General features: G+C 32.9%; 2 protein-coding genes and 2 pseudogenes across 2 annotated transcripts; 3 read left to right on the forward strand and 1 right to left on the reverse strand.

Moving 5' to 3' along the window:
* Window positions 1-334: 334 nt before the first annotated feature.
* LOC120212522 lies at window positions 335-2,757 on the forward strand (annotated as a pseudogene).
* A 1,646-nt stretch (window positions 2,758-4,403) lies between these two features.
* On the forward strand, window positions 4,404-5,246 carry LOC120212307. The gene has a single exon (XM_039210665.1). The coding sequence runs from the start codon at window positions 4,589-4,591 to the stop codon at window positions 5,138-5,140; it is 552 nt and encodes a 183-aa protein (XP_039066596.1). The 5' UTR covers window positions 4,404-4,588; the 3' UTR covers window positions 5,141-5,246.
* Window positions 5,247-8,606: 3,360 nt separating this feature from the next.
* Window positions 8,607-9,445, forward strand: LOC120212353 (annotated as a pseudogene).
* Window positions 9,446-9,716: 271 nt separating this feature from the next.
* Window positions 9,717-11,162, reverse strand: LOC120212523 (hypersensitive-induced response protein 1-like). The gene is made up of 5 exons (XM_039210799.1): window positions 10,920-11,162; window positions 10,714-10,834; window positions 10,531-10,622; window positions 10,336-10,432; window positions 9,717-10,263 (listed from the first exon to the last, which is right to left on the reverse strand). The coding sequence occupies exons 1-5, from the start codon at window positions 11,106-11,108 to the stop codon at window positions 9,902-9,904; spliced, it is 861 nt and encodes a 286-aa protein (XP_039066730.1). The 5' UTR covers window positions 11,109-11,162; the 3' UTR covers window positions 9,717-9,901.
* Between the last annotated feature and the right edge of the window lie 10,455 nt (window positions 11,163-21,617).

A 21,617-nucleotide genomic window follows, 5' to 3' on the forward strand; every position in this document is an offset into this window, starting at 1 on the left:
CAACCGCAAAGCATGGGACCTATTAAACACTCTGGCACAACTTACTATGTCCCCAAGATCCCATTACAACTGTCAATATAAAAATATTCAAAATCCAACGGTCAAGATCTAATCCAAAACCTGCTACATCTACTGCACAAGTTAGTGAAGTCACCCCCCAAGCCCACCACCGCGTCAAGAAAATACAACTCAAGATTACCAAAACACCCTTTCTTTCAAAATTATAAGAATCATTTTATAAGGGTATTTTAGTCTTTCAGAAATTCCAACATTAATATAAATCATCCTACCCCTCCTCTCGACGAACCTTTAGCTAAAAAAAACACTTACAAGAGCGACACGAAAGGCGACGAAAATATTCCTTTCGTTTTCTTCATTTCTTCTTCGTCGCTAAAAGGTTTTTTCCGTGGGAAAGGAAAAAACTGGGTTGAGAGCTACGAAAATTTTCTTTCCTTATAAAATCCTCTTTTTTTCTTCTTCTTTTTTCCCCATTTTTACAAGCTTTTACAGTAAAGGGTAAGGGGGAGTGTGATGGGATCTTGTATTTGTCCATTGGAGACACCAGCAAGGTTGCTGTGGACTACTAGTTTCTTTCGCCACAAGCTCATGATCTTTTAATTTTATAGAAAAAGTAGAAAACAGATTTAATCTGTGTGCACACAACAATCTTTACTTGTTCCTTTTTACCAACAGTTATTGTCTTTTACTCACGAAATTCCGTCGCTAAAAACATTTACATACAATACATAAGAGAAGCTATAAAGATGGAGTCCGGCCGCCTTTTTTTCAATCCCTCCACCTGCAACAGCAACATGTTGTTTCTCGGGAACAGTGAACCCATCTTTCGAGGTGATTTACTTTTCGTCGTCTTATATTTATAGTGACAAATACAATATTTCGTCGCTATTAAATATATATTGGATCATTTCTTTTCTTTGACTCTTTTTTTGGCTTACATATATCAAAGGAGGAAGAACGATGCATAGCATGGAGGAAAACTCAAAGAGGCGACTGTTCTTCAGCTCACCGGAGGATTTTTACGACCAGCACTGCAGGAGAAAAAGTGTCGTCTCACATCAGAGCAGGTTAATGAAGAAAGTGTTTATTTAATAGTCTAATATTTCATGATTATAAAATAGTATATGTTTAAAAAAAATTTAAAGATTGAAGATGCACATCCTACTTTGAACTTGAGAATTTTAGGACAACAATCCTCCCTTACAAATGGCTTAATAAGTTCTAATAAAGGAAACTTTTAAATAGATAACATGCTTAAAAGGATGGATGAGTTTTTTTTTCAATAAATATTAAGAAAAAAAAGGCATATGATACTAATAGGAACATATACTCCACCACTTTTAAAGATTTGAAAAATATTCACCATATCAGAATCAAATTCTCTTTTGATGTTGGATTGAGATTGTAGGGAATCTAATAAACCCAAAATAAAAAGGGATTTTTGGGGTCTAGAGGTTGAAGGGGAACTGATGAGAACCATTTGATGTGAAGGTGTATCTGCTAGAGAAGAGCTTCGAGTCCGAGAACAAGCTGGAGCCGGAGAGGAAGAGCCAGTTGGCTAAGAAGTTAGGACTGCAGCCAAGGCAGGTGGCGGTTTGGTTCCAGAACCGCCGTGCAAGGTGGAAGACAAAGCAGCTTGAAAGGGATTACGATCTCCTTAAATCTTCCCTTGATTCCCTTCAGTCAAATTATGACTCTATTCTCAAAGAAAATGCCAAGCTCAAATATGAGGTACTCCCCCATTTCAACCCTTTTAACGTCTGGCATGTATACGTATGAAGCCCTGTAAAGCTTAATTGAAACACCAACACCTAATCATGGAGATTCCATATTATTTTTAATAATCTGGATGATTATAAGATAATATTTGTTCAAATGTTTTCTTAGTTTATTAATGATCTATTTTATATACACAATTGTTCGAACTAAAAACCTATAAAAAATATTTCCTCTAACCACCAAACCACTCAATATATTTGAAATTTGATATTTTTTCTATAATTGTAATATAAAGCAGCATATGTTCCTAACCCCTCATGGTTTTGAGCGACGGGTTAAGGAAAAAAAAAGCAAATTAAAAGATGAATATGCCATAGTAGCTTTCTAGAAGTATGCTTAGGGCCCCACTAGAAGATAAAACAATTGGTATAAAACATAATATATGTATATATTTTACAACCCAAAAATGTAATCTCCACGGTTGCAACATTGACATATATTAATTGCCCACTATAGGTAGCTTCCTTGACTGAAAAGCTACAAGCCAAAGATGTGGCAACAGAAGCAATAACAGGTCAAAAGGATGGGGCCTTACCGGCCGAGATGGTTTCAGCCCTCCAATTCAGTGTTAAGGTAGAGGACCGTTTGAGCACCGGCAGCGTCGGGAGCACAGTGGTCGACGAGGACGCTCCGCAGCTAGTCGACAGGGGCGATTCCTCCTACTTTCTGAGCGATGAATACCCTAGATGTATTGGCCCTATCAATGGGGTTCATTCGGAGGAAGACGATGGCAGCGACGATGGCCACAGCTACTTCTCCAATGTGTTCACGGTAGCCACAGAGCAGGAGCAGCAGCATGAGGAGACATTAGGATGGTGGGTCTGGTCCTGAAGGATATCCTGCAAAAATATGTATACTGTTTCATAATATGTCATGCTTTAAGACAACATATGAAGATGACCTAACAAAAAAGGTGTGATATCAAAAGCCTGGTGTATGGGGTGAAGTAAATGAATAAAGTCAACGGAATGGTAATAATCTTTGTTTAAGCTACACAGCAACACCTACCCTTTTCAGCTTATTATTATATATATATATATAGATATATACAAATCGGCATCATTCTTCAACATCTGACACCTAGAAACCAAGACTGGCCTATAAAAGCTTGTAAGAAATATGTATTATAAATAAATGAATTAACATCGAGATAATAAAACAGGCGGATTAACACTACCACGATACAATATTATTTTTCTCAGTTGTAGCTCATTGTACTTCTTGCTTAGGTTGTAAGAAATATGTACTGTAAAATAAGCTGATTAATGCTACAAGTATAAGATAACAAAATAAAAGAATTAATACTACCGTGATACAGTAAAATCTTTCACTTATTAATGCTAATCCGTCTATTTTATAGTATATATTTCTAATGAAAGTGTTGAAATAATCAGGTAAAAAAAATGGAAATAACACTAGAATTTTAACGAGTTTCAGCAATGAGCTTACGTCTTCGGCGTCCTAGGCGGCGCTAGAATTTTTATTCAATATCTCATAGGTTTTTGGTTACTTCTCCTTTTATAATAAATAAACTCTGGTACATATTTACAAAAATAACCATGTACCGTATTGTGGTGCTGCGCCCCCGCACCCCCGACCCATATAATCGTAACCCCCACTACAAGACTTTCTTTGTAAGGACAGATGATGTTCGCTTCGCTCACTCCGCTCCATTATTTATCCTCTTTACCGGTATATTTATTAGTTATACCTAAGAGAAATTTATGTTACTATATCGAAACATAATGCTGCTTAAACTCGAGAATGGGCTACAACAGGAAAAAGAGAAATCAAGGCATGGAGATTAAAGGCCAACCAAAGTGGCATTTGGATTGTTTAGGGTCAACATTGTAAGTCCAATCGTCCAACTCAGTGGAAGTTCATGTGAAGAACAAAAACCACTTTCGTACTAGATTAGAATATGTTCTTTCCCACTTCCAAGTGTTTCCTTTTTGTCCTTTCATCCTCGCTCCATAGCATATATGCACTCTGACCATATTCCCTATTTTGCAGCCCTCAATTGTAGACATCCAATTTTCTCTCAATATTTTGCAGATCTCAATTGCCTGTTGAGACTTCAACTTTTGAATTATTTATTGAATCTTTACTATTTGGGTCGGGTTTGTTTTGCATTTATTGGGCCTTGTTATTGTGAATTGGGCTAAAATATATTGTTAGTATTTCTATTATTATTTTTAAGTACAAAATACAAAAACAAAACAAAAATTAAAGGAAAATGTAACTTTCTTACTTCTGCATTGGCCTTTTCTCATGTCACAGCATTATCCCTCAAGGATAAAGGGGGCAAGGCTCGTGCATGCGCTGTTCTCATTAACTTTATTTTAATTATATCTATATAACAACATTATTACAAGTACACTAGATAATAACTATGTTTTTATTAACTTTTAAACTAATAAATCAGATGAACGGATGCGATTATTTTTTTATATATTCTGATCAAATCGGTTTTTATATTATTTAATTTGATTTTAAATTTCCCCAAAACAAATTGGAATGTCGTCGTCTGTATGAAGAACCCCATCTCTTTATTAATTTGTCTCTTGATTAACCCATAAAAAAATCTTTCCTTTTCCTTCTCGCACATTTTTCTTTTAACTTGGTCAAACCCAATCTGGGTTTCTTTCATTTTGCATGTTCCGTTTAAGGTTTTGAAGTGTTACCCCCCTCTCTGGGTCACTTCAATTCCAATTCAAAGTTCCAATATTTGGGTAGTCTTAGATCTCCCTTTCAAAATCTGGGTTCCTTTTTTATTTCCAGCAAAGATTCGATGTCGCAAGGCTTTTCGATCGAGCTTTACTTTGATCCAGCACTCGAAAATCAAGTCTTGAAAGCATGGAACGTTCTGGCTCGTCGTCAAATCAGCACTCAGTTGATTGAAATCGAGTCCAGGCCTCACATTACTCTCTTTTCAAGCCCTTTTCTTGACCCTCCCAAGCTCGAATCTGTTCTAAAGTCTTTTGCTTCCAAACAAGGACCTTTACCTCTATCTTTTTCCTCAATTGGGACTTTCCCAAATGATAAAAATGTTATTTTTCTTGCACCAGTTCCAACAATGGCCCTCCTACAGTTCCAGGCTCAATTGTTTGAGGCAATTAAAAAAGAAGGGATCGAAATTGGGGAAGGGTTCGAAGCTGATTCTTGGATTCCCTATTGTGCAGTAGCCCAGGAAGTGCCGAAAACAAGGATTGCTGAGGCTTTTTGTGTGTTGAGAGAGTTGAAGTTGCCTGTTTCTGGGTATGCGATGGACATTGGATTGGTGGAGTTTTCACCTGTTCGTGAATATTTCTCATTTGAACTTGGGAATGCTGTTGAAGCATGAGATTTGGAGGGCTCATTGTTACAGTGTTAGTTTTTTTTAGTGCCCTTTGTCAGAATTCCAAAATGAATTTTTCATGATGTGCTGCTGACAATTAATGATGGATTCTTAGTTGTTACTTAAGATGTAGATTTTACAGGTCAGATTGAAACTTCATTATCCTATCATTTTATTACCCGCTTTATTTTAGCATTACATAACCAGATTCTCTATTGAATGGGACTAAAACATTGGTTGCCCTCATAATTTTCATCAATCTTTTACCTTTGTGGATATATCTAGTTCACTAGAATTATGGAAATTGCATTGATGAGGATGCGTTTTGCAATCATATGATCAGACTCTTAATTTGGTTCACACCATTTATCAATCTGCTATCTTGGTTTGGATGTTTTGAAGCATACATTGAATGCACCATGCATTATAATTTGGATTTTAGAAGGTATGCAGAGCATATTGGGAACTATTTTTTTTTTTGGGAAAATATGTATCCAAACCATTTAAGTATTCATGTATTCTACTTATTGTTCCATAAACCTACTTATGTTTGTTCTTTCTACAAGCATTATATGAGATTTTTTTGTCGGTTTCAATTTCCATACATTCCTCCTAGACTTATTGCTATTAATATGTTTGCATCGTATATGCTGGAAATGTTTAATTTCTCGAGTGTAAGAATATTATAGTCTTATTGATTAGTTTCATGCTAAGGAAATTTGATGATCCTTCCTGCTCTTTTGCAATCAAAATAAGAATCCATCTCTTTTGGTTTTAGTTGGTGAAGGTTTTCTTTTTCTTTTTGATGTTTAACATTATGAAATGGTGATTGGATCAGGTTGCCTCATGTGTACTGCTTTTGGCGGCTTGGTGTAAAGTTTTGACCTTTAGAATATTTAACATGTGTCTATCACTTTTGTATAAAATCAGTAAACGTTATCCATCATTCGTACATGTTAGCAGTTCATAGGGGTCCAATCGAGCTTTGCTGGGCTGTAGATGTTAGAAGCTTGGAACTCAACTTGAAATTTGAGGCTCAAAGCTTGTTTTTAGCTCAGTTGAGTTTCACTTTAAAGGTTGAAGTAAAATCAAGATCGAGCCACTTAAGCTTGTTTACATGATTAATAATTAGCTTGATTCCCATGCACAACATTTTTTTCATAAGAATTGGAGGTCTCGTTAAAAACCCCCTTCATAATTGCTAAATTCATAAGAATTCGGAAAAAAGCGGAAGGAGGAAAAGAGTACCTCAGATTTTATTGACAAAGGGATAAAATCCCGAAGTTACGAAGATCACAACAGACCCCAAATACATCCCTGCCCTAGCAAGAAAAGACAGCCTGAGAATTCCTAGGATTACCCTATCCCTTTTTTTGCAAGTTTGATCGCTTCCCTATTAGCGTTCCTACTAATCACCCTAACAATTATTTATTCCCTACTAACCATAGCAACAATCTCCTTAACTATAAACTCATAGGAACTACGGCATCTCAAAGGCTCCTTTAGCCACTCCACAATATTCCTACAATCACATTCCAAGATCAGCCGACCCTTAACACCCCAGTTGGACCCTATACAGAGGAGGGTACCGGCTTTGACAGCCTTTAATTCAGCCAGAGCTGGTGTACCAGCATCAACATTTAACTTGGTTTTTTATTCTTAGGCTTGAGCTGAAATTCACATTGATAATTTTCAGTATTAATTAAAAATAAAATAAATATTAAAAAAGGATTAATTAGGTTCATGAGTTATTCGAGTCTACTAATAGGATACTCAATTTAGCTCTTTCTATAGCTTGAGCTGGAAAATGACCTAGTTTCGATTCATATCTGAGTTAATACTCTCGTTCATCTATGCACCACTTTGTTGTTTGTGGAGTTTCAGCTTCTGGTGTATAAGAAGTGATGAATGGCTGATCGGCTACTTACTATGTTAGTCGGATTGAGTCGGTTCGAGTGTGATTGTTAGATATGGGCACGTATCCGACGCATATATCAACCTTTTAAAGGTTTTTCCATGTATTTGGGGGCTTTGGAACATTATATCCTCGTAGAAAGATTTGAATGTCATATCTATGTTTAGATACATGTCAGATGTAGATATTCTGAAAAGAAAAGCTCGAGCAACATTTTATACAAGATTTTGGTTATGTTGTGATATCTATAAGGAGCTTGAGGCATTGAGACAAAATTGCATTTGAACTTTCAGGGATGGACCAAGATGGAGTGAGACTGTGAGGGGGTTGTCGAGGGATGGTCATGTTTGTACTCTTTGGAAATTTTAATTTCTTATATTTTCTATTTCGTACCCTTAAATTTTTCATATAACTCTTTTTAGTATAATTTTTAATAATAGTAAAGGTCAATCTTATTCGGAGTTCAGACGGTTGTGGCAAGGGGTGTTCAATCGGTAATCGAACTGAACTTTCAAAAATTCTTTAACCAAATTTTTTTTCGCTTTAACCGTTAACAGAACCGATTTTTTTTTGAAAATAATTAATCGATCCAAACAAAGTTCGATTTATCTGCCGGTTAATCGAATTAACTGAAATTTTAAATAATATATTATATATTAAATATTTAATATTTTTGGTTAATTTGATTAATTCAGTCGGTTAATTTGGTTAAAATCGAAATTCAAACACTAAAGCAATTAATATATAAATATTATATTAAATATTTTAAAAAATTGTTTAATTAATCGATTTTGAATCGAATTAACTGATAATCGAACTGTGAAAAATCTTTAACCGTTAACCGATCTATTTACCGAAAAAAATTTGATTCGATTGGTTAACAGAAATTATGAACACCCTAGTTGCGGCCTTGGTGGTTTCAAATGGTTAAAACTTGAAGCAAGTTCTTGAGTCTTGACATTAGATTTTTTAAGATAAAATGGATTCCTTCAAATTGTTTCGCCTAAAAGTATAATTAATTCCACATGAGTTACGTCAAATTAAAATTGAAAATTAAGAGATTATGATCTAATTTGTTTAAATTTGAAAATGATAGGCTTAAAAATTATTTAAACTGGATGAAGTTGCTAATTCGTGTTCGATTATTTCAACGGCTATGGTAATATATATTTTTAATTTATTGACAATCAACATATCTTAGAGGTGCATTTGTCCGAATCCAAGTCTTTTAAGAAGAATAATATTCCATTTTATCACTAAGATTATCTAATGGATTTTTCAAGATGATATTAATGCTTAGCATCGGTTTATTGCTGCTAGTAGGATGGTTATATCGTATTAAATAAGTGATTAACACGGTTTTTTCTTACAGCAAATGTCAACTTCCTCAAAGCTGTTTGATTTTCCTCGAAGCAAGATTACCTTGTCTGCAAAGATTAATAAACACATCAAACCATAGATTACATTCTAAGCAGAATCTAAAATTAATAAATTATGATTCCAAATTATTTATAAATGATGTATAATTCCAAACCCTTTTGTCTTCCGGACTGAAATATGAAGTCATTGCAGGTTGCTGCTGTTCTTCTCCTGCCCCTGTTTTCTGGTAATTTCCCTACATTAATTATCTAATTTGTGTTGAATAACAGAAATGGTTTTAGCGATATTTAATCCAAGGAAAGAAAATAAACTTTTCAGGGCAAGCACTAGCACATACGGTAACATTTTATGTACACAACAAATGTCCCTTTCCCATATGGCCAGCAACGGCCCTCCGGGCCAGACGCTGCAATTCGATGCGCCCTGGTTGTGGAACGGACGAATTTGAGCACGGACGGGTTGCAAGATCGACTCGAATTGGCAACCGGCTTGTGAAACCGGAGACTGTGATGGAAGGCTCCAATGCGATGGACTAATAGGAAAACCTCCGGTCACTTTAATCCAAATTGCACTTCAAGGTGATAAAGGCAAACCGAATTTCTACGACGTTAGTCTGGTCCATAGCTACAACCTTCCTGTTTCGGTCGGCACACGACCTTTTTCGACCAAACGCGCCATCGGAAGCTGCTCGAAAAAAGCCGAACAATTTGTGCCCTCAAGAGCTTCAAGTTGCAAACAAAAATGGGGAGGTTGTTGCTTGCAAAAGTGCTTGCTTGGCGTTCGACGTCGACTCGTTTTGTTGCTGAAACGAATACGGGACACCGGAAAAATGCAAACCGAGTTTGTATTCGAAGATATTTAAGGAAGCTTGACCTTCTTATTACAGGTATGCTGCCTCCACCATTGGTGAATTTTGCCTCAAAAGAATATGTAATAACTTTCTGTCCTTCAGCTTGGGGGACTGATCAAGCTTCCATACAGAGTTTTTAAAACATTTTCTGCAAATAATAAACAGTTTCTTACCATTTATTTCGTAAACCTTAATTCACTGTTTTCTCTTGCTAGTTGCTAATAAGAATTGTTTTCGTTGGTGAGTGGTGACATTACCTTAGGTATGATTTTTCTTATGGTGACATGTCAATATCATCGTTAATTTTTCAACGGTGAATGATCAAAACGAAACTAATACATAATGTTAGGTATGAATTTGAAACAAAAAATAGTTGAGTGACCAAAACAGAACAAAAGTGATAGTTGAGACACTGAACGTGTAATTTACCCTAAATGTAACAAGAAAATTTCACTTCCATTAACTTTACATATATCACATTACATTTCATATTTCTAAGCATCTGAACATAGAGTTCACTTAAACACACTAAACCATATTTGGTTTCAATACCATATAAGCTTTCACCTGCAATTCTTTTTATTACAAGACATCGATTGCATGATCACGAGTCCGACCACTTTTATTCATGATGCTGGGATGCCTGAAGTAGTCCATCTCGAATCTGGGTGGCAATGTCTCGAACGGCACCGGGTCCGTGGGGTATGAACACCGATGAAGATTTAGAGGCAGCACCAATTTCTTTCATGGTATCAAAATACTGAGTAATAAGGACCATATCCAAAACATCCTTAGCCGTTGTCCCTGGAACATTGACTGAGAATCCAAGCACACTGTCCCTTAGACCATCGACGATGGCCTGTCGTTGCCTCGCGATCCCCACGCCCGACAGATACTTTGATTCGGCCTCTCCCTCTGCTCTCTTTATCTGTATAATCTTCTCTGCCTCTGCTTTCTCGTTTGCTGCAACTCTCATCCTGGCAGCTGTGAAACAAAACAAAATCAATAAGGTCGGACCGGAGATCAAATCGGTCGGATTATTGAGATAAAGCTCACCAGCATTAATTTCGTTCATGGCCCTTTTGACATGTTCATCCGGTTCTATATCAACAATGAGAGTCTGGACAATCTCATATCCATAAGCAGACATAGCCTATTAAATCACAATGAAAATCAATAGGGCTGTATAGTAAGAAGTTCGAGCTCGTTTCGACATACAAATCAAAAACTGTTTTGAGTTTGATCAATTACCTTTTCGAGCTCATCTTCGACGGCTTTAGCAATATCGTTCTTTTGCTCAAAAGCATTGTCCAGGTCCAGTTTCGGAACGCTTGCCCTGATAACTACATAAAGAAGAAAAATCTGAGTCTTTTAAGGTATACCATTTGGCAACAAAGGAAGGATATTAAATTAAACACAAGTTGATTGTGACACCATCAAAGACATAGGCTTGAATTTGAGTCCTGGGGTTGCTAAGTTTGTAGAAAGCATCGTTTGCCTTCTCCGCCAAGGCACGGTATTGTACTGACGCAACGACGTTGACGAACACATTGTCCTGCAACAACGATATTTCGAGTCGAAAACATAAGTACAATAGGGACTATGTCCTGGATTTTTAACGAGTTAAACATGGATCAAACCTTAGTCTTGGTCTCGCAACGAACATCGAGCTGCTGTAACCGGAGAGTGAGATGACCAGCAAGTTGGCTCCCTAGGCACCACGGTAAGCAATGGCATCCCGGCTCTAGTACGTCGTCGAACTTTCCGAATCTTTCCTTTATGGCCACCGTAGATTGGTCTACTTGGACACAACAGAACAGGTTGCCCATCCTCTTTTCCTTTCTATCTTCTATGTTTGTCTGAAAACAAATTGTTCTTTTGGGTGCACATTGGACTATATCAAGGATGGCATATAAATACTGCCCATACAACCCCTTTTCAACTAATGAAAGCCAGCGGATTGTGACTAGCTTTATCCCATTGCTGACATCGGATGGTTCGAGAGTTATGAAGATACCATCGAAACCTAAAAATTTTCAAATTCTTGTATAGTTTAGATAATTTTTTAGTAGTTTTTATTGATTGTCTAATCTCGCGTGTCTTAAAATTTTATAATTTTATGTTCTTAAATTTGTAATATAATTTTCTAAATTCATATTCAGAAAATAAAATTACGTGGTCTGCCTCTTACTACTGATGCTAATTGCCAAGCTGGATTCCATAAAAATAAAGAAGAATTTGATTAATAAACGAGTATATTTAATAGTGAATGGACTTTGAAATGCTTAATATCAACCCAACAAACAAAAATAAAACGAAGAAGGAACCAATAAATAATGCTTTTGTTTAATAATTTAATCAGGCTATTGAGGGAATCTTTTTTGTATTTTTGGAAGTTTATTCACATTGTTACATGTATACATCAAAGCATCGGTTTCCACGCCATCTATATTGTTTCAACGATGAATGGATTACATTGCGATCCATAAAATGCAAATCAAATAGTTTTGAAATCAGATTTTATCATATCTCAGTGAGCGGGTTAACGTTTAGTTCAAACGCTCATTAATTTTTTTAACGAAAAAAGACGAGTTTAGAGCATATGAATAGTAAGATGATCATTTTGTAACTTTTAATAGTTGGTAACTCAACAAACAGTACTTATAGTTATAAGATCATTTTGTAACTTTTAATAATTAAATGACCCGATAAAATAATGTACTATAATTTAGAGATCTTTTATGCGTTTTACCATTAAATTTCAACCGTGTTGAATGAGTCGGACAGAGACATCGATTATATCCTTAGACTTTGCACTTGATTTTAATATTAGATCAAGAAGTTGAACTTTTAAATAACGTTAATTTTAAATTATTTTTCAAATAATAACTTGTTGGAATAAAAAAATCACTAAGGGACTGTTTGTTTACTTCAGACTGATTAAGCGCTGAATGATTCAAATACTGAATGATTCAGAAGCTCTGTATGAATTAGCTCTAAATGTGACATGTTGTTTGATAATGGCTCTGAATCATTCAAAATGTACTTCTGTGCTGAATCATTCAACACTGTTTTACTGAATCAGTCAGCACTGAATCATTCAGAAGTACGAAATAAACGCGTTGAATAATTCCATTAAGAGGAAAACAAACTTCCCTAAATCAACTCTTCATTTCAACTATTTTATGGTATGAATCTCAGCTAAAGTTTAAGGTCCCACTAAGTTCTAAAATGTCAAACACAAGGAAACAAGAGGGGAAATGGGTGGAAATTGCAAAGAATATTACTTTCAATTTATCCATTGCAATGAAATGCTAAAATATTGGAATAAATATATTTAGAGGTCCTTGTACCATAAAGTCAAGAGACTCTCTCAAAATAAATTAAAAAATCTATTATTATTATTATTATTATTATTATTATTATTATTTTGAATTAACCATCAATATATAATTTAGAAATCGATTATTTTAGATCAAATGTTATAGAGACTTATTACGAGGATAACTCTTCTAACTCAATTTGTTCCATTCAAAACATTAAGATTCAAACATCTAATCTTGTTTAGAAAATATAGTATATAATCTCACTAGATCAAGTGATAGTTGATATCCATATATTATTTGATAAATAATATTAATTATTTTTATTAAATAAACAATAAAGCTAACGAATTTTTAAAAATGAAAATGGAATACTTATATAATATTCTTTGATAAAACTTTAAAAAGTTTTAAAAGTAATAGTTTTGAAAATTTTAATAATTGAAGCAAATATATAACAAAATGAAGAAAAAGAAGATTAATGCATTGGTAAGTCGATGCCTTGAAATTGATGGTATACATCTAGCAATGCAATATTCCATCACATGGAAGAAGCATTAATTGTCTCTCAGTTTTAGTAAATTACCAATTCAGTGAATTAAACCAAATTTGTAAATTAAAATGTATCATCTCACATCACATCATATTTTTCTAATTAATATAAATTAATTATGAGATAAAATATTTATTAAATTTATAAATTTTAATTAATTAAATAATAATTAATAATTAATTATTTTATTTTATTTTAAATTAATTAAATTATTATGAAATAAATAATAAATAGAATAGTTTAATATTGTGTGGATCATTTAAATAGAGAATTGTATTTAACGGGTTTTTACTCATTCTATTAACACTATAAAAAGGGGTTAACTTCAAATCATTTATACAAGTGTAGAGAAGTGTACAAACCAACTTATATAAGTGGTTAAAGGAATAGTTGTAATTTTTAAAGGTCACTATTTGAGTATAAATGAATGCAATAGGATAATTTAGCATTCATTGTAAAATGGTTAATAATATTTAGAAGAGATACTACTTTGTAATTATTACACAATTCGAGACGAAAATAAAATAGAATAGAATTTTATTAGCAAAGGAGAAGAGATATAGTTAAGAGTACATAACCTGAGTAATAATTTGTACAAGTTGAGGCCTAAAATTACAGAGTTTTTTTAAGACAGATTTTCGGCTACTCCTTAGTGTTCGAGATATCTTGGTCGTCTGTCTCTCAGGATACAACAATGATATGATCAGCTCAAAATAACACAACTTGCGAGATCACAAACTTTTTCTTGCTAGGGAATATCACCAAAAATAGAGAAAAGAAAATATTTTTGGTTTTGTAAAACCTAGTTAATTTACACTATATTTATAGTGTTTTCACTTAGAAGAAAATTAAAAATAATATATTTTGAATATTAATTAGTATCAGAATAAAATCGAAAATAATCAATTAATACTTTCATAATTAGAAACAATCATGAACAACAAGTCATACCAAATTAGTAAGAAAAGTATCCTTTTTAATTCAAATATTTAATTAATAGTGGGTAAAATATCCGTAAGCCTCAAACTCAATCCGAACATTTTCGTTGCCCATGTCATGCAGGTACACCCCCATCCTAATAGATTCGGCGAGCTTGGATTTTCACCCTTGCGCTTGTGCGCAAGGTACAATTTCAACTTAAGTCATTCAATAATTAGCAAGCTGGTTTGTGTATATACACCAATCTTTAGCATTGGTGCCATCTCTAAAATCAATCTTAATCAATCTTTAGTATTGGTGTCAGCTCTAAAATCATTTTGCCTATTTGTAAGTTGACGGATTAAATAAATTTATATGTTAAATAAAATATTTAACTCTAACAAATTACTTGGATATATTAATGATCACATCAAATGATTTAATTGGTCAAAAAAATATAAATCTCTAAAAGATATATATTCTAACGTGGCCTACGAAAGAAATCTTTTAAGGAGAAGATATGAAGGAGCCATGACAGTTCATTTTGGCATAAAATATCTAATTTGCTTGCTTATACCCTGTACAAACAGCCATCAATGTAACAGACAACATTTCTCCCATATAAGCCGTTGGCTTAATTTCCGCAAACAATGTACATAGGGGTGCATTGGTGTTCCTTTCCTCTGTACAAACAGCACGGGAAATCCCTAAATACATGGACAACTAAACAAATGGTAGATAGGGACATATATATAAAATTTTATATTGGAAGCAAACATATAATATTATAGATAGGGACGAAGACACGATTAAATTGTAATACATTATTTTGACTAGTGATTAAAATGTAAGTTTTGAAGGTTTGAGGGCTAAAGTATAAACTTTGTAAAAGTTTAGGGACTAAAATATAATTTTTAAAAGTTATATATTTTAGCTTGTAAATGAACAGATTGGCCTAAAACATGGATTTTCGTGAGAATCAGATTTTCGGTACAAGATTTGTGCTAAAAATTATAAAGTGATAAAATTCGACATTGAAATTGAATAATCAGATCGAGCTAGAATTTTACGAAAATTTGAAAGATGTTAGAGAATGGTTGGAAATATTATTTCCATATTATATATGAAAAAATTGACTTAGAATAATGTAATTTTCAGAGTTAGTTGAACATTCGAAAATTAATGACTAAAATGTAATTTTTGAAAATTGCATGGCCAAAGTGAAAAGACAAAGCAAGTTGATTCATCTTTGACTAAGGAATATTTTATTGGAAGAAAATGCAATGGCATTTGGTAATTATCAATGTTCATTAATGGAATTTTTGGAATTTCTCATTAATTAAATTTTAAATTCAATTAAATTAATTTTATGCCAAGTGAATTAGATATTAAATACTAAAATTATCAAGAGAATTAAGCATTTTTAGCCATTTTTTCTCCTTAGACCAAAAGTTCAAGGGTTTCCAAGGTAAGGATTTTACTGTGATTTTTAAAGCTACATAATTAGTATTTGGATTAAGTTGTGAAATAGAAAATTAGTCTACATGAAATTCTCTATCATTTGGCACTAATATTTCAAGGTGAATATGATTGTGTGTTGAGATTGAGAATTAGGGTTTATGTAGGGTTTTAGGATTTTGAAAGATCGATGAAGGATTTTTAGGTTTTTGAGGTTGGAGATTAATTCTAAGACGTGTATGATGATTAATTTGATGTGTACGTGTTTGTATATCATTTGGCCTAATTAGGGTTTTTGGAAATGTTGGGATTTTGATGTACTTTGATGTTGTTATGGGTAGAATACATGAATTTAATATAAAGAACTTGAATTCATGCTTGAAATTGAATGAAAAGTCCACCCTATGTACATAGTGATATTCAGCCAATTGGGGAAAAATTACGGAAAATATTGAAAATTTTCCTATGGTCTAAAATTGATATTAGAACTGTTATATATGACTTAGTGATCAATTTGGATCAATTTGGAGCCTTGAGATAGTAAACGGGTTAATATGCAAGTTTTGAGAATTGTGGGATATTATTGCAAGAATATAATATTCGAAGGGTTAATGATGATTTTTTATAGTTGAAAATGTTGAAGTATCATTTGAGTAAATTATTGTAATGCTGAAAATTTATTTAATATGCTGATTTTTGGGTTTAATTCTTAGGTTGAGATTTAATTTCAAGTTTATCAAGTTGTGTGGTTGAATTTGGAAAGTCTAAGAAAGTTTAGGATGAAATTGCAAGCTTTTTAATGTTTAAGTGTTGATTTGAATATTTTATTGAGGTGCTGGAAATTTTATGTGATTAATGTGAAATGATCATAATGGTGAAGGGTCATTATGGATTAAATAAGAAAGTTAACATGAATTCTAAAAAGAATTCATAATTAGTGGTTGGATTATGAAATTAGTAAAAGTTGAAGAGTTGATATTGAAACGAAATATTCATGAAATTTAAGGAATATTTTGAGAAGTTTGAAATTACGATGGAAGTACGATTTAGTTTTATATCAAGTTAAGTATCGGATTTATTTCTATCGAATTTTATATTTAAATTTAGATTAAGTTAATTCGATACTAACAAATAGTTTGAATATTCCATGTTATTATATGACGTCGTCAGTCCACGGTGAATTTAGTGAATCAAGTAGCTTCAAAGGAAAGGAAAAAGTGTGGGATCAAGAAGATTATCGTGGAGAAGATTTGATAGCGAGACAAAGGTAAATGTATTTCATTTGTATATATGTTTCGACCAAACATTGGCTTGTGATGAGCCAGTGTCGAATTTACGTTAAGAAGTGACTCTTAATGTTATTCAAGTTTATATGTTTATTTAGTAAGCTAATAGAATTAGTGAATAAGTCAAGGACACTAGTTGGTAAAATCTGCCTAAAAATTATGTTTTAAACAGTAAGTTTAGAAAATCATCATGAATTCTAAAAAAATGATTAGATGATGAATATTATACCATTGGATTTTTCTATCAGTCTAGTTTTGTTTAGAACAAACGGAAACTGATTTCGAGGAGTATACAAAATGATATGAATTTTTAATCAGTGATAGGTCAGAAAATAAGACAACAGATTTTGTCCAAAACAACTTCTATCAGTCAACTTTGAAAATGTGCTATAAATTGTACAAGTGGAACTAGACGGATTACCTTATATGGTTAGATTTTTATTCGAGTCTAGTTTTTATTGGTGCAAGCGAAATAATTTTTCAATAAATAAATTAATACAGAATAATATTTATTTGAAGGTAGTGCAAACTACTATAATATGAAATTTCAATGACTCGTGTAGAGGAAGCAATTTTTAAAGCTTAATGAAACTTATATTTTATTTATAAGTAAATTGTTCAAATGAGTCTAGTTATTTATTTAATTAATGTAATCGAGGACGACTTGCGATAAGTCAATCTCATTTTATTTTTTAGTATGCTTTATAAATTTTCAGTATGGAATTTTTCTATAATATTTTTCATCAAGCTTTATGAATGATTTTGGGTATGAACTGCCTAAGTATGATATTTATGATGATAGATTCTAAATGTTTACAGTTATCAGACATTTCACAGTTATAAGATATTTACATTTATTAGATGATTTTCAGTTATTAAATATTTAGAGTTATCAGATGATTTTCAATTATCAGATGTTTACAGTAATAAGATATTTTACAGTTATCAAATGTAGATTAATAAATGATTCGATGATGATAAATATAATCCCATTGTATGTTTCATTGAGAGTCGTAGATACATTTGACATGCCATTAAGTGAGTGCTTATCAGTTATCAGTTATTAGTTCAACTTTAGTATATTCATGTACCAATGTTCAGCACCGTTGGTGCTCAGGTTATGATTGCACTAAAGTGTATCATATCGCAATTTCATTTATGATTTGACATTGTGTTGTGCCTAGTGCGCACCTTATACTCACGTACCTTGTATTCTCTTATATATATATTGTGCTATAACAGTAAGTGTGAAAGTTATGACAATATATAAAAGAAAAGAACATAAAATTGAAAAGAAAGTTATCAAATACGTTTGAATGAAAAGAAAAACAGTTATTTATGATATTTGATGATAACTTACATGATTTTTGATAAAATTATGAGATGATGATTTTCAGGATTTTAGAAGGAAAACAGTCTGACTAGTCCGGCTTGAAGTTTTAATTGTTTTTATTTAAATTTTCAGTTTATTGTTTGTATTTTATGGATTTTATGTTTTAGCTATACTTACATATATATTTTACGATAACTTACATATATATTGGGCTATAATTTTCAGTTATTTATTTTAAAAGGGTTTGTAATATTAATTAGGTTTATTTTATTTGGTTTTGTCTAATTTTAGTATTAATTGTATTTTTGAGTGAATAGTATAAATGTTATATTTTAAATTGTTTAAAATCAAGCGGAATTAGACAGTTGTATATGAATATGAAATAACACTAAACTGTCTAATTACTAACTGAAATCGAATTTGTTTTCAATGATCAAACAATATTTTATAAATTTATATGATTAACAAAAAACTTTAAAGTTAAAAAGAAATTATTAAATGAAACAAATTTTTGAAGCATTTAAGTTCATAAAATATCAATTGAGTTGAGCTAACATCTTTAGCTCGTATTACGAGATATATGCGGACTAAGAGTGTTACATAAATATTGACAAGGATAGAAATATTGAATATTTAAGAAGAATACAATAACTTATTCGATATAAACTTAAAATTCATAAGATAATGTATAATTTGTTTAATATTTAAATTTATAATGATATAAATTGTTATTAGATAAAATAATTGAGAACGTTAGATTATCATTCTTTAGTTTAACTCCTACTTGATTAAATATTTAATAAATTATTATTTTTTTTTAATTTGAATAATTATTTTTACATTAATTAAAATACTATTAGATCAAAATTTATCGAACATAATTTTTTTATAAGGGCATTGCCCCCTTTGAGTCAAGAAAGAGCTCCGCCTCCGATTATGAAGAGATAAACATATAAAATTTTAGAATATATATTTTTATAAAATATAAAAAATATATAAAAAAATTTTTTAAAAATTCAATCCCCAGCCACGCCCTCGTTCATCACTGACAGCGGGGATTCCTAGTTTCCTACCAAGAATAAGAAAGATACATGGTCATGAGACTGACAAACTAAAACCATGGCGAGGAAGTCAAATTATTTGGAGAAAATAACCTCAGTGACCAAAAATGCCTTATAATATACGATTTTAACTAATTTTTTTTGGATTTGCCAAAATGACCAACTAAATCGCAATGCGATCGATAATTCGCAACGCGATCTCCGGTATCGCAAATCAGTTTCCAAATTCGCAACGCGATTCTGACTATCGCATTGCGATTTTCCAAATTCGCGTTGCGACTTTCCTAATTCGCAATATGAATTCGTAAATCGCAATGCGAATACGTAAATCGCAATGCGAATACGTAGATCGCAACGCGAATCTGACTATCGCAATGTGATTTACATAGCGCCATTCGTATCCAACGCGTATTTTTTTTTTAATTCCAAACACGAATATATTAATATATCGGAACACTGAACCGTCCACAGTATATCCCGTAATCGTAACTCATAACCTAAAACCCTAAATCACAACTCAGTCTCATCTCTATCTCTCACTCTCTAAGGCGACATCCGTTCCCATCTCTGACGAAATCAGTCCCCATCTCCGACGATATCAGTCTCCATCTCTGGCGAAATCATTCACGGTCAGAAATGGAAAATCAACCAAATCAGCCACCGAGGGTTTTTTAATTATTTTTATTTTGAAAATTTTGCATTATTATTAGGTTTTTCATATTGAAATTGATGATAAGTTTACTGGTGTTTTCAATAATAGATTAACCATTTCACTTAGATTGCTTATTATATTCATTCGATTGCTGCCAATACTGCTAAACTGTTTAGTCTTTAACCCTGTGAAGTTAGTATTTGTCTTTTTTTTGTCTTTTGGTTGAAGTAATACAATCCATTCAAGTTTCTTTCAATTTTAGTATTTGAAACCGAGAATGATTATCGCAATGTGATTCTGTCGTTACGATTTTCATTTCGCGTTATGATAGTTAAATTCGCGTTGCGATAGTCATTTTCGTGTTGCGATTTTCATTTTCGTGTTGCGATTTTAAGTTTCAGAAACTATTCTTCTTCTGCAAATTGAAACATGAATGAATTGCATTACTTCAACCAAAAAACAAAGACAAATACTAAATTCGCAGTGTTGCAAATTTAAGTTTGAAGAATAAACTACTACTCTTTATGTTTATTGTTCTTGTTATATCTTCACAGTGTAGTTTTTGGTATATCTAACTTGGTATGTTTATTGTTTTTGCAGAACTTTTATTCGGCTCAATTGACCTTAAGATATAAAGTAAGCCTGACCAAAACAATTGCGTCGAAGCTTTCACCTGCACAAAGAAAAATATTTGAGGATACTTGCTTCGGGCAATGGCTGAAAGTACAACATTCGGGTGGAGATGCTATGTTGACCCATCTGTTTCTTCAAACCATGACTAGCGATCTACCAGAGACTATACAACGTCGTGATGAAGAGATATGGTTTGATTTTCCACCGGCGTATACGTGTTTTGGGCGGGAGGAGTTTTGCTTAATCACCGGTCTACGCTTCAGACACGATGATGTAGATCGGTACACTAGACATATTACCCGCCTATCATGGTTTTCCCGGGTTTTTCCTGAGCTGTCAACGGAGAAGTCGAATTTACACGTGGAAGACTTGACGAGATTATTGAATAAGAAAGATGGTTTTACTCGGATGGATGACGTCGATGTTGTCCGAGTATGCCTTCTAATACTTTTGCAAGCCGGTTTTTTAGGCAGAGAGGCCCGGCAACCTATTCCTAATGATCTAATTAAATTGGTAGAGGACCTAAATGCATGGAACCTATTTCCGTGGGGTTCGTATCTATGGAAAGCTACATGGAATAAGTTGTCGTCTGCCTTTAATGATCGGAAAAGTTTGCGTGGCGATGATTCCAAATACACTTTGTCAGGCTTTATTTGGGCCTTTAAGGTAATAATTTTTATATAATGTTTCCAAAATTATAATTAATTCTTTAACAATTACTAATGTTTGTTATTATATTGTTTGTAGATTTGGATATTTGAGGCCTTTCCCGCCATGCAGACATATGCATTAACAACTTCTAATGATATTCCTAGGGCTATTTCCTGGAAGAGGAAACGGTCCTTGCAGCAATGGGAAGATTTACTACCGTATACTACAATAAATAATGTAAGTTAACACAAATACTACCATATGTTTATAAACAAGTTATTACTAGTACACGTTTAACTTTGTTTCAGCTTTTATATTGTTAGGAGGCCAACACTCCATTACAGAGGCTGACACCCACGGAAGCTGAGCTTGCCACTGATTGGTGGCAAGCTAGTAAGCTTTTTTTGATGGCACGGATAATGAGCAGCCACCACTTCGAGAGCCATCACCACACTCAGAGCCATCACCTT

This window comes from Hibiscus syriacus, unplaced genomic scaffold (assembly GCF_006381635.1).
Source record: "Hibiscus syriacus cultivar Baekdansim isolate YM2019G1 unplaced genomic scaffold, ASM638163v2 tig00110013_pilon, whole genome shotgun sequence".
Classification (NCBI taxonomy): Eukaryota; Viridiplantae; Streptophyta; class Magnoliopsida; order Malvales; family Malvaceae; genus Hibiscus; species Hibiscus syriacus.